The sequence below is a fragment of the Eptatretus burgeri genome, chromosome 3 (assembly GCF_056783735.1).
Source record: "Eptatretus burgeri isolate ZD-2024b chromosome 3, Ebu_testis_v1, whole genome shotgun sequence".
NCBI lineage: Eukaryota > Metazoa > Chordata > Myxini > Myxiniformes > Myxinidae > Eptatretus > Eptatretus burgeri.
Genome location: NC_140963.1, coordinates 129,563,508 through 129,577,469, shown reverse-complemented (window position 1 = coordinate 129,577,469; position 13,962 = coordinate 129,563,508). Strand labels below are relative to the sequence as shown.

The window sequence follows — 13,962 nt, the reverse complement described above, 5'->3', positions numbered from 1 at the left end:
TTGTGTGGGCGTGGCCGATGGGGAAGGGAACCTCAGCCGCGTTCGCGATTACAAGTTACAACACACGGACTTCCAGATAGTGATGACTTCGTGTATTCTCATAAGTTCTCAATTTCTTATGCGTATTTATAGATAAACACAATGCCCCAAGTTATGATAGTTTTCATATTAGACGGTGCATAAATTTCGGTAACATCAGAGTGCTGGTATGCTCCGAACCAGGAAGTAATTTTTTTCTCTCTTCTCTTCTTTTTTTGTTTTTCCTTGCCACGACATTGCGAAAAGGTAAAATACTTTGGTACTAAGTGAATAATGGGGTATTAAAACTAAATTGCGAATAATATGCGAACTTCCGGGTCACGCACGTCCGGGCACACGAGAGCGAAGAAACGGCCTGTGTGGTTGTTGTTTGTTGCTCATGGTTTGAATATTTATTTATTATTATTGTTATTATTATATATTTTTTTACGGGTACGTACTAGTATTGTTAAATATTCTTTACACGAGGCCCAGAGTCTGATGAGCTTTTTGTCATGATGATAGGTAAATGATTTGTGAACTTTACGTCTGGGCAAAACATGACTTCGTCCTCGACGACTTCTATCGATGACTCCACTATTTGTGAGCACTCCAGTTCCCTCTCAAGGGTATTGGGCTTCGACCATCTTCACTAACTTTGAAACCACAAAGTACCATTCAGTTTAAAATTTTGATAAGTTGTCGATATGATTTTTAAATGAAGTGAAATGATTTGTTTCCTAGAACCTCATGAATTATGCAGACACGAGAAGAGTGCGATGTAATGTTTGTTATTTCTATGCTAACCTTTTCAGTTGGGATAACCCTCTTGATGTTGTTGTATATTTGCATTACCCTGATTGACCATTAGACAATATTAATCCCTACATGAGATGTTTGACTTTTGTCACAGTTCTTGCCAATGGCCAGGACAAACAGTTATGGATGGGTCTGATGGCAACCTTTGATAGACGGTGGCAATGGAGCGATGGATGTGCCATGCCATTCGTCAGCTGGGAACCTGGTGCGTACTTCGCCTATCAATTGTGATCCTTTAATGCTTTTGGGGACTTTTAAGATAAGAATGAAGGTGACATTTGAGTTATTGAACTTAACATGAATTGCATTACATTTATTACATTACTGATAGAGGCCATAATTATATTTATTAGGTATTCCCAAGTTTGAGGGGCTAAATGGAGAATTTTTTTTTTTACGTTGAGAAAAGGAAGATAAGGCAGGGGAGTTAAGGGAATGGGAAGGAAGGAATGTTGGAGAGTTGAGAAGAGTAATGGGTGTAAAGGAAAGGACAGGTATGTATGGCGTATATCTGGTTGGGGAGGCACCCGACGGAGTCTTATAGACTGACTAGGGGCCGTGAGATTTCTCTCTAGTTTTGATCTGTTCCCTTCTGCCTCGCTCACAAGGAGCTCCTCCGCCCTTTGACAGGTTTTGTTTTTAATCCTGTTGGGTGTCCATTGGGAGGGCCAAGAAGTTTTGCCAAATTTATGTTTTCATCATGGAGTTCATAAATGCCCCCAAAACAATTGGTGTGTGTTGTGTGTGTGTATGATGCAAATACATATTTTAAAATGGAGATGTGGCTCAGACAGAATGGGAAGAAAGTGTATTTTTCTTGATCCAATGCATCATTGCAACGAGAAGGACACTCGGTGGAGCGCAGAACTCCACCGCGTAATGCCTGATCCGTGAGAACATATCAGGCCCAATACATTTTTGAAATATCATGCTGTACAGTACTATCTCGTTTTTGGTCCGATCGCTCAATGGTGAAGAATCACTTAAAAAAATTAAATAATTCTCGTGTCCAGATCTTCACCAAAATCGAATCAATTCGTCCTTGCCACACACCCAGCATGCCCACCAAGATTAGTCCGAATCCATCCACAACTTTTTGAGATATCGGTTTAGCACTACCTCTCAATGGTGAAGAATCACTTTAAAATTATCAGATCCGGATTCGGATCTTCGCCAAAATTGAATCAATTCTTCCTTGCCACACACCCAACCTGCACATCAAAGTTCGTCCAAATCCATGCAGAACTTTTTGAGATATTCTGTACACAAACAGACAAACAGACAGAAAAGGGGTGAAAACATAACCTCCTTCACCTTCAGTGGTGGATGTAAAAAGAGGACCGCATGCACTGAAGCTCACCTGGATCAGGAGCAACAGTTTCTCAAACCCCATTTAGACCCTGATGTGTTTTTTTTTTTTTAAATGTCGTGAACAAACTTTGGTACATCATAGGTGATGAAGGTTGTGGTCAAGTTTAATCAAAATTGTGTGTTTGGTTCAAGCAATAACAACTGAAGTATTTATGGACTGACTGACTGACTGTCTCGCTCACAAAAGTTTGCAGCTTAATATCCATGTCTTTCAATGCTTGGGATTCTTGTTTCAGTTGAGACACACATCAAAACGTATGAATATATTGCTTCTTGTGATTTAATGGTAAATTCATCTCCAAAAGTATTCCTGTGCATGAGCGTGTCCATTTCTTTCATCAGGACAGCCCAGTGTGGACGTCAATGCAATGTGTGGACTTATCAACTTCAAAGAATTTGGCCAGTGGCAGCTCAGAAACTGCAGCGAACCACGAGGATATGTTTGCAAGAAATTGGAAAGCACCACTCCAAAAATCACAACTGGTGAGCTTTGGTGGTGATAATAACATACATTTTCACCTTTATGGATATTTAAATTGTTCTTTGAGTATACTTCGCATTTGTCATGTCAAAACAACAGCCAGCCAGCATATTGTTGTTTTTTTTTTTTTAATTTTTTTTTTTTTTTTAACCATCATCCTACCAACAGAGATCTTTTTGGACCCCAGACTTACATTTTGATGCGTTATTTCTTTATTAGCAGAGCACCCGTCCTTCGGGAGATCTTGTTCCAAGCACGCAACACATTCTTCTGGCGCATACCTTGATTTGGGTTGTGTATAGGCAAGTGACTGATCTGTATAGGCACAAAAAATTAACCCGGTTTAACGCGCATGAAGCAAAAAACATACCTACTGCTTCTAACTCAAAACGCCTCACTGCACTGGTAAGCGTGGGGACAGGAATACTAGACTGTAAATGGTGGAGACTTGTAATACCCTCCCCCACCTGGAGGTGGCGCTACACGATACACATTTACACAGAGAATTTGTGTCCTTTTATGCTTCGAGAATGTTTTTTCGGAATGAAGGGTTTTACGGTGGCCAGAGTGCAAATTCTGCCATCAACCTCTGAAAAAGAAGTAACCCAACTGCAGGAGGACATCCACAGACAGGGTTGGGCATTAGATATGGTTGACCGTTGGCTCACAAGGAGCTCCTCCGCCCTTTGACAGGTTTTGTTTTTAATCCTGTTGGGTGTGCATATCCAAACACCCTCCTCACCAAGAAACCTGGTGGGGAAGACTGTTTCGTCGCCGACAACCCGACCATGGAACAGGTTTTTTTTGGATACCTTGTCGAGGCTCATATGAGAGCGAACACAGAATTCACAACAAGGGGGGCATGAGACAAGAGGGGCGGGAGTGGGAAGGACAAAAGAGTGGGGAACAGAGACATTAGGAGTTCTGTGGAAGGGAGAGGGATGGGGCGAGAAACATGGGGACATTACAAGATGGACATTGCAGGGACTTTCAGGAAGGAAAGCAGGGAATTGAAGGAGGTGGGTCTGGGTGGATTATCGGGGGTAGAAAAGATCGAGGATTTGGATGGGGGACGATGAGAGGTGGTGGTGAACAGCTGTTTTGAAGGCCTGGAGGGAAGAATGGGATTGAACAGAGTGAGGGAGGTTATTCCAAAGGCGGGAAAAAAGAGGAATGAAAGAGTGAAGGTGAGCAGTGATTCGTGATTTTGGTAGTTTTACCAGAAGGGGGTTGTTGGCGGACCTTGAGCGCCCTGCGGAAATGTGGTGGGGACAAATAGCAGAGAGAGCATGGGGGGGGTGAGGCTGGAGAGGAGACGTTAGAAGACAGAAAGACCACCGACCAACCTGCGGTGATTGAGTGAGAGGCCCAAAGACTCAGCCTCATTGCGGGAGATGCCAATGATCTGAAATGCCTTTGTATCCGCAGCCTGAAGCCGAGAAAGGTGAAAGGCAGGGGCACCAGCCCAAAGGGGAGAGCAGTACTGCATCAGGTTGCAGATGAAAGATTTACAAGTGGTCAGGAACTCAGGTCGACCGAGGAATGACTTTGCATGACGGAGGATTCCCAGTCGGCGACTGGCTTTGGAGGCGAGGTTTGAAATGTGGCTTTCCCATGAATGGTCATGGCAGATAGTAAGACCCAGAAGCTTGAAAGAAATGACTTCTTCCAGAGGATTGTTGAGAAAGTTGATGGGGGGGGGGGGTTTCTAAATGGTCCTTTCAGAGAGACATAGTGCGAGTGTGAGATTTGTCCAGATTGAAAGACATGTTCCACGTGTTGGACCAGTTTGTGATTTTATCCAGATCTGCAGTGAGCAAAGAAGCTGCTGCTTGAGGGTCTGCAGGATGACAGATGGTACGGCAGAGGGTGGAGTCATCAGCAAAGAGATAAAGAGGATTTTTCAGAGAGTCGGAGATCATTGGTGAAAACCAGAAAAAGCACAGGGCCCAGAATGCTACCTTGAAGAACTCCAGCCTGGACAGGAAGAGGGGATGAAAGAACTCCATTTAGGGCCACATGTTGACTGCGACAGGAGAGGAAGTCTGCGAGCCATGAGTGGAAATGGCCTTGGATACCATGGGAAGAGAGTTTGGTGAGCAGGGCAGGGTGCCAGACTGTCAAAAGCATGCGATATGTCGAGGGATGTGGCTCTGATTTCCTGTCTGGCATTGAGGACCTCCATCCATTGATGGGAGAGCAGAAGCAGCATATCCAGGGTAGAGTGACCTGGTCTGAAACCAAATTGATGATTGGAAATCAAGCCATTGGAGAAGAGGAAGGATTTCATGTCTGAAGCGATGATGGATTCCATAACCGAGCTCATGAATTGCAGAAGGCTGATTGGTCTGTAGTTACAGGGATCTGTTTTTGCACCTTTTTTATGCAGGGCAGTGATGTTAGCAGATTTCCAAGCAGATGCCAGATGACCTTGGGCAAATGAGAGGGTGAATAGAACAGAGAGAGGGTGAGCAAGAGCAGCAGAGCAGGTTTTTATGACACATGGGCTGATGCCGTCTGGACCGGTTGCAGAATCTGAGTCGAGGTTTGACAGCAAGCTCTCCACCTTGTCAGGAGAAAAGGACAAAGAGTCCAGGGACAGTTGGGTGCAACTGGGTAAAGTGGGTGGAGAAAGCGATGGGATTTGGACACAAGATTTAGCTGCAAACACCAAGTTTAGGCATTCAGCCTTTTCACATGCGGTATCAGCAGTGCGGCCATTTGAGGTAAGGGAGGGGATGGAGGGGGAACATACACCAGAAACAGATTTGATTATATACCACCAGGATTTTGAGGAGGGAGAGAGGTTTGAAAGTTCGGACTTGAGCTTCGAAAGATGTTGTTTTCTGGCTCTCCTGAGGGTAGATACACACTTGTTCCGAGCTTTGTGGAAGTAACCGAGATTTCCCTCAGTTGGGTTTGCTTTCCATGATGCAAAGGCAATTTGTTTCAGGACAACTGCCTCACCACAACCTTCAGTGAACCAAGGGCGGGCGGAAGGGTAGGACAACTGAAGACGAGAGGGGATAAATCTGTGCATGAGGGAGAGCAAGTTTCTTTGAAAGAATTCCCAGGATGAGTTGATGTTTGAGAAAGTAGTGATAGGAGACCAGTCTGTAAGTTTGATGGCTGCTCGGAGACCCTGCCAGTCGGCTTGAGTGAAATGCCAGACTCGACGGCGGTGAGGTGGTTCTCTGATAACAGCCAGAGAGATGTCCACTTTGACAAGGACGTGGTCAGAAGAACCGATTGGAGCAGAGGAAGAGCAGCAGATATTGTCAGGGAAATTTGTCAAAATCAGATCCATAAGAGATGGAGTACCATTGGTTGTGATCCGGGTCGGGAAGTTGACCGATTGAGTCAGTCCCAATGAGTCGCAGAAAGCTTTTGCTGAGGTGCCATGACAGGTGAGAGAGGTACCCACACCCAGCCAACTGGCGTGATGACAATTTTAAGTCGCCACATATGAGGAAGAGAGAGTTTGGATGAGAAGATAGAAGTTGGTCCATGTTTTCAGATAGTGAGGTGTAGATGGAGTCATCACTGTTTGGTGGACGGTACAGTACACATATAAACATGAGGTGGGAGTGGAGGGGAAGCCGAAGCCAGAGGTATTCCTGGGGGTGTGGGGGAGTGGGGGCAGTGCATGGAGAGTGAGGAATAGAATCTTTGATGAAGAGAGAAACTCCTCCACCAGGACGAGGCTCAGGTCTGTCAAACCGGAGGAGGGAGTAACCAGGGAGAGATACTTGGGAGTCAGACACGTCTTGGGGGAGGAAAGTTTCTGTTCAGCAGATAATGTCTGGTTTGTCAGTGGCAACCTGTATGGAAAGATCTGAAAGGCTGAGCGAAGGCCCCAGATATTTGAGGTCCGCACTCTTAATGAAGAGGGAGGGGAGGAGGCTTTGGGTGCAGGGTGTGGGAGGGGAGGGGGAGGGTAGGACAAGGGACGAGGGGGGGAGGTACGGAGTGTGGGGGATTGCAGAATAGCTTGGGGAGGGGGCTGGATGAGGAGGAGAAATGGCTCTGTGGTGCTGGGGTAGAGGGTAGACAAGAGAGGGGGCAGAAGGTGGTTGAGGATTTGAGGAGGTGGAGTGAAGAGATGGAGGTGAGAGGGCAGTGGAAGGAGGCAGCTTTGTGGATGAGAGGGGGGGCAACTTTGAAAAGGGTGAGTGAGGGGGGCGAGTTGAGGGCGAAAGGTGAGGGGGGAGTTTTTGAGAGAGGTGAGAGGGAGGCTTGGAGGGAGAAGAGTGGGATGGTTACTTTGAGAATGAGGGGTGAGAAGGGTGAGTTGGCACTGAAGTTGGAAAAAAAAGAATGGTTGATGGAAAGCGAACATTCATTGCAAACTGGGGTTTTAAAAGTTTTAGGCCAGTTATGCGATTAAACACATTTCTTGATGGATGCAATAAAGGTGAATTCAGAGAATGGAGAGAAGAAACGCTGGAACAGTTGGACTTTTTAGGCAAGTTATGAATGAAAGGTTGAATTGAGAGCAGTCTGTTTAAATAGCAGAAGAGTAATGAATTATGATACAGTAAAGAGAACCACACGTGTGAAATAGGAAGATTAAGCATTATAAGAGATCGTTATTGTTATTATTATTGTTTGAGAGAGTTTTCATCAGATTAGGTCATGGAAGTGTTGTCGAAAAAATCGTGAGGTGAATGGTGAATTTGGATCGATAAACGCAGGGGGTGGAAACAGATCACGTGATTATGGGAGAAGCAATTGGCGATGGGAGGTGTATCGTCAAAAGTGAAATTATTTCTTTTAAATAAGGATTGCGTAACATTCGGAAAAGGGAAGGTTGAAGTAAAATCGTGGAAGTGTGCGGTGAATTTGGAACGGTAACTACAGGTTTCCATGATACCTTCAGCAAGTCACAGATCTGATCTGGCCTGACCTGACAATAAAACAGGTCTTCATTGGCTAAATATCAAGAAATCTTTTGTGGAATCATAGAAGAAGCAAAAATCTACTCCTCCGCCAAATTATAGCTTCTTGCTAATAATAACAAAATTAGAGCACAAATTTTGAAAAACATTCCAAAGCCAGATTTTTTTGGAAAAACTTGGTGTCTCAGTCATGACAGATCACTCAAGTCAAAAATATAAAGTTGTAAATCCCATTATCCTCAAGAAACTACAGATTTCCTTGTAAAATGGTTATCCAGCATTATAAATGTTATGATTTGATATCGGCCGACATCATTGAATATTCAAAATGGTGGAATTTTTTTGTTTGTATTCACTATCGAGGATCGTATGAGAGTTAACACACAAACGTACAAGGGGAGCAGGAGACAAGAGGGAGGAGAGGGAAGGAAAAAAAACAGGGGAACAGAGACATGAGATCTGTGGGAAGGAGAGGTATGGGGTAAATAGTACATAGGGTAAACAAGATGGACACTCCTGGGACTTTTAGGTCCTTGCATGACAGGGACTTTCAGGAAGGAAAGCAGGGACTTTAAAGGAGGTGGGTTTGGGGTGGATTAACAGGGGTAAAAAAGATCGTGGTTTTGGATGGGGGAAGATAAGAGATGGTGGTGAACAGCTGTTTTGAATACCTGGAGGGAAGAGTGTGGGAGTTTGTTCCAAAGGCGGGGGAAAAGAGGAATGAAAGAGTGAAGGTGAGCAGTGATTCTTGGTTTTGGTCGTTTTACCAGAACGGAGTTGCTGGCGGACCTTGAGTGCCCTGCGGAAATATGGGGGTACATATCTCAGACAGAGCAAGGGGGGTGAGGGGGGGTGAGGCCAGAGAGGAGACTGTAGAAGACAGACCACCATCCTGCGTGCGGTGAGAGAGTGAGAGACTCAAAGACTCAGCCTCATCGTGGGAGATATCAATGATCCTAAATGCCTTGGTTTCCATGGAGTGAAGCCGAGAAAGGTGAGAGGAAATTTTATGATAAAGTCGGGATGATGAAGCTTATGACCAAAGTGACAACACCTAATGTAAGTTACTGACTGGATTACTGACAGCCTATCGCCAGGTGCCAGCACCCACTGGAACACCACGACAGACAGACAAAAAAAATTGCCAGACGTTGACACCTGACTCACTACCATGACAGAGCAGATGAAACACCTTCAAAAATCGTGAAAATTTCACTTTGGACTCGCTTACAACACTATTGCTTGATGAAATGGAAGCTCAGGGCAACCAGCAGACTGCCGAGAGCATTGGTAATTGAGTCAATTAGTCGATACCTCCTCTCCGGCCAAATGAGGTGATTGGTCAGCTTTATGGCATTGCACATTGCAAGAGGTGTTTATCTGTCAGCATCGTAGCACACAGTGTTTGCATGGGATGACTTGTGTTTTACACCGTTGTCAATTAGTAGTTGACATATGGTGTATGCTCCATTGTTTCTCCCACCTTTTATATTTACTCGGTCCTCAATATTTGGCCCTTCCAGGATCATTTTGACCAGTGTTACTAGGTTGCTTGGCACTGATTCCTTCTGCCAATCTTTGGAGAAGGAACCAAAGAAATTCTTCTTTTGCATCATATTCCTTTGGACTATGTTTGCTGCTTTGGCCAGGACCATGGCATCTGAGTCGTCTCTATTGTCACAAACGTACTTCAAAAGCTTCCCCGATATCTTTGTCATAAGCCAACAGCACTTCCCTTCCCTGGGGACCTTCTTTCAAATGACGGACCAATTCCAACAGTTTTACTTTGAGTCTGGTTGAGTTAGCTTTTGATGATGATTCTGAATCAGAATTCATAATCATACATTTTGGCTAAATCAGACAGTTTAAACATGGGGGCTTGTATTTATTCTGACTGTTCATTGATATATGCCACCAACTCTGCCAAGGCCACAGCCTCAGCAGTTACTTCACCGGAAGAGGAAGAACCGCTCTTCACCTTGCCATCAGCATTACCTGCTCGGTTGTGTACATCAACCAGACAATTTCTGTGATGGTGTGCATCTAGTGCGTGCATATCTAACAATGCCAACATTGCCTCGAGCTTGGAATCACAGATTTTTGTTTCACAATCTTTAACATGGACATCAATGTTGTCTGTTCTTGCTTTATGCATGAGACATCCTGGTTGATCACAAAGGAAGCACTTTGCTTATAAATTACTTTGGTAGAAGTATCAAGGCTGTGTCTTGTTTTCTTTGGGCTGGGTTCATATAATGTGTGTTTCGAGAGATTATGTTTTGATTTTGAAGCTTGTCTCTAGAAAATTTCAGGTAACAAGTTTTGTGGTAACCAGCTTTGTGAGCCTTGAGGGTATTCGCAATGCCACCGCCATCATCTAACTTGCTGAGGCCGATTCCTCTCGGGACTGGGCCACACTTCTCAAATAGTTTCAAGTTATTTGAAATTGACATGTCGTGAGATGTCTGAGTCCCAGCTTTCTATGGACATAACAAGAGTTTGTCTTTTGACCTCTACCACCAATACCACCACCACCACTAAGCACGAATTTCCTTCGTCCTTTGCTTTCTTTCCTTGCTTGGCAGTTATATGCATACCTAAAAAGAAATTCCAAATCAGTTTAGTAATGGATAGGTTAATAATGCTCATAGTATATACGTTTTTACATTCGGATGAAATGTCATGTCTGACCCTGAATGTAATACCATATTCCTAAAACATAAAACAAATAATTCCATGCATGGCAGAGGTGATCATACTTGATTCACAAGCAAGTACAGTACATTCACACTTGAATTTCCTGAAAACATCACAATCTTGTTTTTTGATGCTAAGATATTTATGATTTTAAAATGTCACCCTCAACTTCCAGCAGATCAAAGTCTGCCGCGAAGCCCCCTTTCCACAATTAAAGGGTGCCGTCCGAGTAAAACATGATGCTATGTTTAAAATATACAATCCAGAGTGGTGCAATATGGCTGCGTGCAGGATAGAATGTTCCTAAAAATAATAAAGGCTGCAAAAATTGTTAACTACCACATAAAATAGTGTGCTTTAGGTAAAATCATTAAGTTTTTGGGAGGTTAAGGGTTCCAGGTTTCAAAATCATTTTTCATTGGGACCCTGTAGCAAAAATGAAAAGGTATGACCTCAACTACAACTCCACTAAATTTGGTGTTTTAATCACAAAGTGAACGGGCTTGTACTCTACTATATGTGCCGGTAAGAAATAAATAAATTATATATATATATATATATATATATATATATATATATATATATATATATATATATATATTGTTTTAAGATCCCACCTTGCTGCACAAAGTTGCAAGCAAATCCTTTTTGGGGTCCAAAAAGACCCCGGTTGTTTTTGTTCAATTTTTTTTGCATATATGATTACTTCAAATGGTATTTCTAACAAGCAAGTCCTCTAAATTATATTTTTTTGTGTGTCCATGTTTGTTTACTTTTCACTGAAACATCAACCAATCAAAATAATTGTTTCCTCATTGATGTGCAATCATCGTCTTCTTCCTAACAAATCGTCTTCTTCACACAGTGATTGGTGTTTATCTCCCACTTAAGATCATTGGAAATATTCATGCCTAAAAATTATAAAATAAGTTTTTGGGTTTCTTTTTTAAGCTCTCCCACAAGCCTCAATTTATTATGTATCCCCCCCCAAAAATTGACAACTTCGACTTCAGCATCGTGGATAACCAGGGATAAAACGAGATGGTGATGTGCCACTGAGTTTGTCGTGGAATAATTTTGCCTTTCATGTTATAATATGTAAAGATACTTGAGCTCGTGTTGATCGGGGTTTTTTCCAGTACCAGGTTCAACGAGGCCACCGACCTGTGTGTCGTATGAAAACAAAATGCCTTGTTCTTCTGCCTCATCGCAGGAAATTATTATTATGATGTTGAGAATGTTATATTTCACAGAATCTCGGATAGAAAGATGTGACGTCAGGTTGCCAGTCAGTCGAGTAGAACAGCACTCGATTTCACTATGTACTAAGGCCTTGTAAGCTGTGATTAGTCCTGATTTTTCAAGAAATAACTTGGAAAGATGGAGAATATAGATAGTTTGACTGTCCTTAGAGTCACGGTGAGTCTGGGAAATTTGTCAGAATTTAAAGACGTGTTCCGTTTGTCAGACGAACATCTAATCAAATGAATGCCTGCCTTTCAGTGAGATATCATCATTTTGAATCATCTGATAGAGGGAAGAGAGGTATTTTTTGGAGCATCGAAGAGATCGTTTATGCATGTGAGGAACAAGATTGCACCCAAGACATTGCCTTGGGGCATTCCATTCTCCAGTTGGAGAGGGGATAAAAGGATTTTAAATTATTTTTATACAGAGTCAAGGCTCTGGAAGAGCTAGAACACTGAATGGATCCGGACACATCAGGCCAAAAGGAAAATATAGGAGGTGGGTGGGGGTGGGGGGGACATAAACAGCAGAGTTGAAGGACAAAATATAGGGATACTTGGGCAAAACAAATGGCTGTGGAGATGAATCAGGGGTAGGGGAGGATGCATAGGGTGGATAAGATGGATACAGAAAGAAACTCTCCGGAAGAAAAAACTAAAAGTTCAGGAAGAAAACTGCCTGCTCGAGTGATCACCTACCGATCCGAACTGCGCGAGGTCCAGGATGAACAACGGTGGGTCCAGGATAAGCTGTGCTGGGTCCAGAGTGAAGCAAGGAGAACAAGAGGCAAGGACGCAGTGACGCCTGAGGTTCCTAGTGCACTGTGCAGCTGCACATACACTCGCACTATCTTTTTCTTGATTTTTCTAAGAACCGCTAACTGTCTACTGTACTTTAGATGTACAAAGAGAATCAGCCCTCCTAAGAAGTTATCAACGATTAGTAGAGGGGAAAGTGGAATTGGTGGAGATCACAGAGGAGGAAGTGCAGATGGCATTGAAGAGGATGAAAAAGGGAGGAGCACCAGGCATTAATGAAGTGTGTACATAAATGATAATTGCAACGGAAGAAGTCGGAGTCAGTTGGACGAAGAGGCTGTTGAATGTATGTATGAGAGTGGGTTCAATTTCAGAGGATTGGAGGGCAGGGTTAATTGTGCCGATGTGGAAGGGAAAGGGCGATGTTCAAGATCTGGAGAAGTAGAGGGGAATTATGCTCATGAGTCGTGTAATGAAGTTGTTGGAGAGGATTCTGGACAGGAGGATAAGGAAGAGTGTGGAGATTGAGATCGGAGAAGAGTAGCAAAGGTTTAGAAAAGGTAGGGGGATGACAGATGGAATGTTCATGCCGAGGCAGCTGGTCGAGAAGAGGTTGGAGGTGTAAGGTGAGATGGCATTGGGATTTGTGTACCTGCAGAAGGCCTACAACATTGTCCCAAGAGAGACGGTGATGGCATCACTCAGAAGGATGGGAGTGCCTTAAGCAGAAGTTAAGTAGATGGAAGTGATGTAAAAGGGAAGGAAGGCAAGAGTTTTGGTTGGTTTTGGGACGTCTGAGTACAGTGTGAACATTGTTTTGAGGCAGGGAAACCCTCTCAGCCCACTCATGTTTATCATGTTGATGGAGCTGGTAAGTGGAAAGGTGTGCTTGAGGGGTAGTATGGCGAGGATGCTGTATGTTGACGATCTGGCTGTTGTGGTGGAGAGTGGGCAGAAGATGCAGGAAGTACTGGAGGAGTGGAAGGAGGCATTTGGGAAACATGGGCTGAAGATGAGTATGGAGAAGACTGAGGTGATGTGTATAGAGAAGACTTGGGTTTGGCAGCAGAGAAAATAAATGAATATCAGGTTAGAGAGAAAGGACATCAGACAGGGAATGGTAAGTCCGAGGCAGAGGTGGGGAGGAGGATTCAGGTTGGTGTGAATGCATGGAGGAGGGTGGATGGAATAATGGCATACAAAAATATATCAAGGAAATTGAAACGAAGAATTCTGATGTCATGTGTAATGCCAGCCTTCCTTTATGGTCTGGAGACAAAAACAGAGGCTGCAGGTTTGCAAGAACAACTGGGTCAGGAGGATCGTAGGAGTGAAGAGGGTTGAAAGAAAGAGGATGGATGAACTGAGGGAGGAGATTGGTGTGCAGATGAGCTTGGCAGGGAGGTTGGTGAAATGCTGGCTGAGATGGGCTGGACACTTGGTGTGGATGCGGGAAGAGAAAATGGCAAAGAGAGCAGGTATGTTGAGGGAGCAAGGTCGTCGGAAAAGAGATAGACCGTGGTTGAGGTGGGAGAATGTGTGAGGAGGGATTTCAGTAAGGTTGGGGTGGTTGGAGAGTGGAGAGAGAGTTGGCTGAGGACAGAGGGAGGTGGAGTAGTATCGTCAAGACAGAGCAGAAGCATGGTGCCATCGGACCTGACCCCTTATAAAC

General features: G+C 43.9%; 1 protein-coding gene across 2 annotated transcripts in view; it reads left to right on the top strand.

Moving 5' to 3' along the window:
- The window catches only part of LOC147030962 (macrophage mannose receptor 1-like), a 164,131-nt gene that overhangs the window by 39,914 nt on the left and 110,255 nt on the right, over positions 1 to 13,962 (top strand). For both annotated transcript variants that reach the window (XM_085875566.1, XM_085875565.1), the window contains exons 3-4: positions 932 to 1,042; positions 2,551 to 2,691. In XM_085875566.1, the coding sequence (XP_085731692.1) occupies positions 932 to 1,042; positions 2,551 to 2,691 (252 nt within the window). The remainder of the gene's footprint in view (positions 1 to 931; positions 1,043 to 2,550; positions 2,692 to 13,962) is intronic.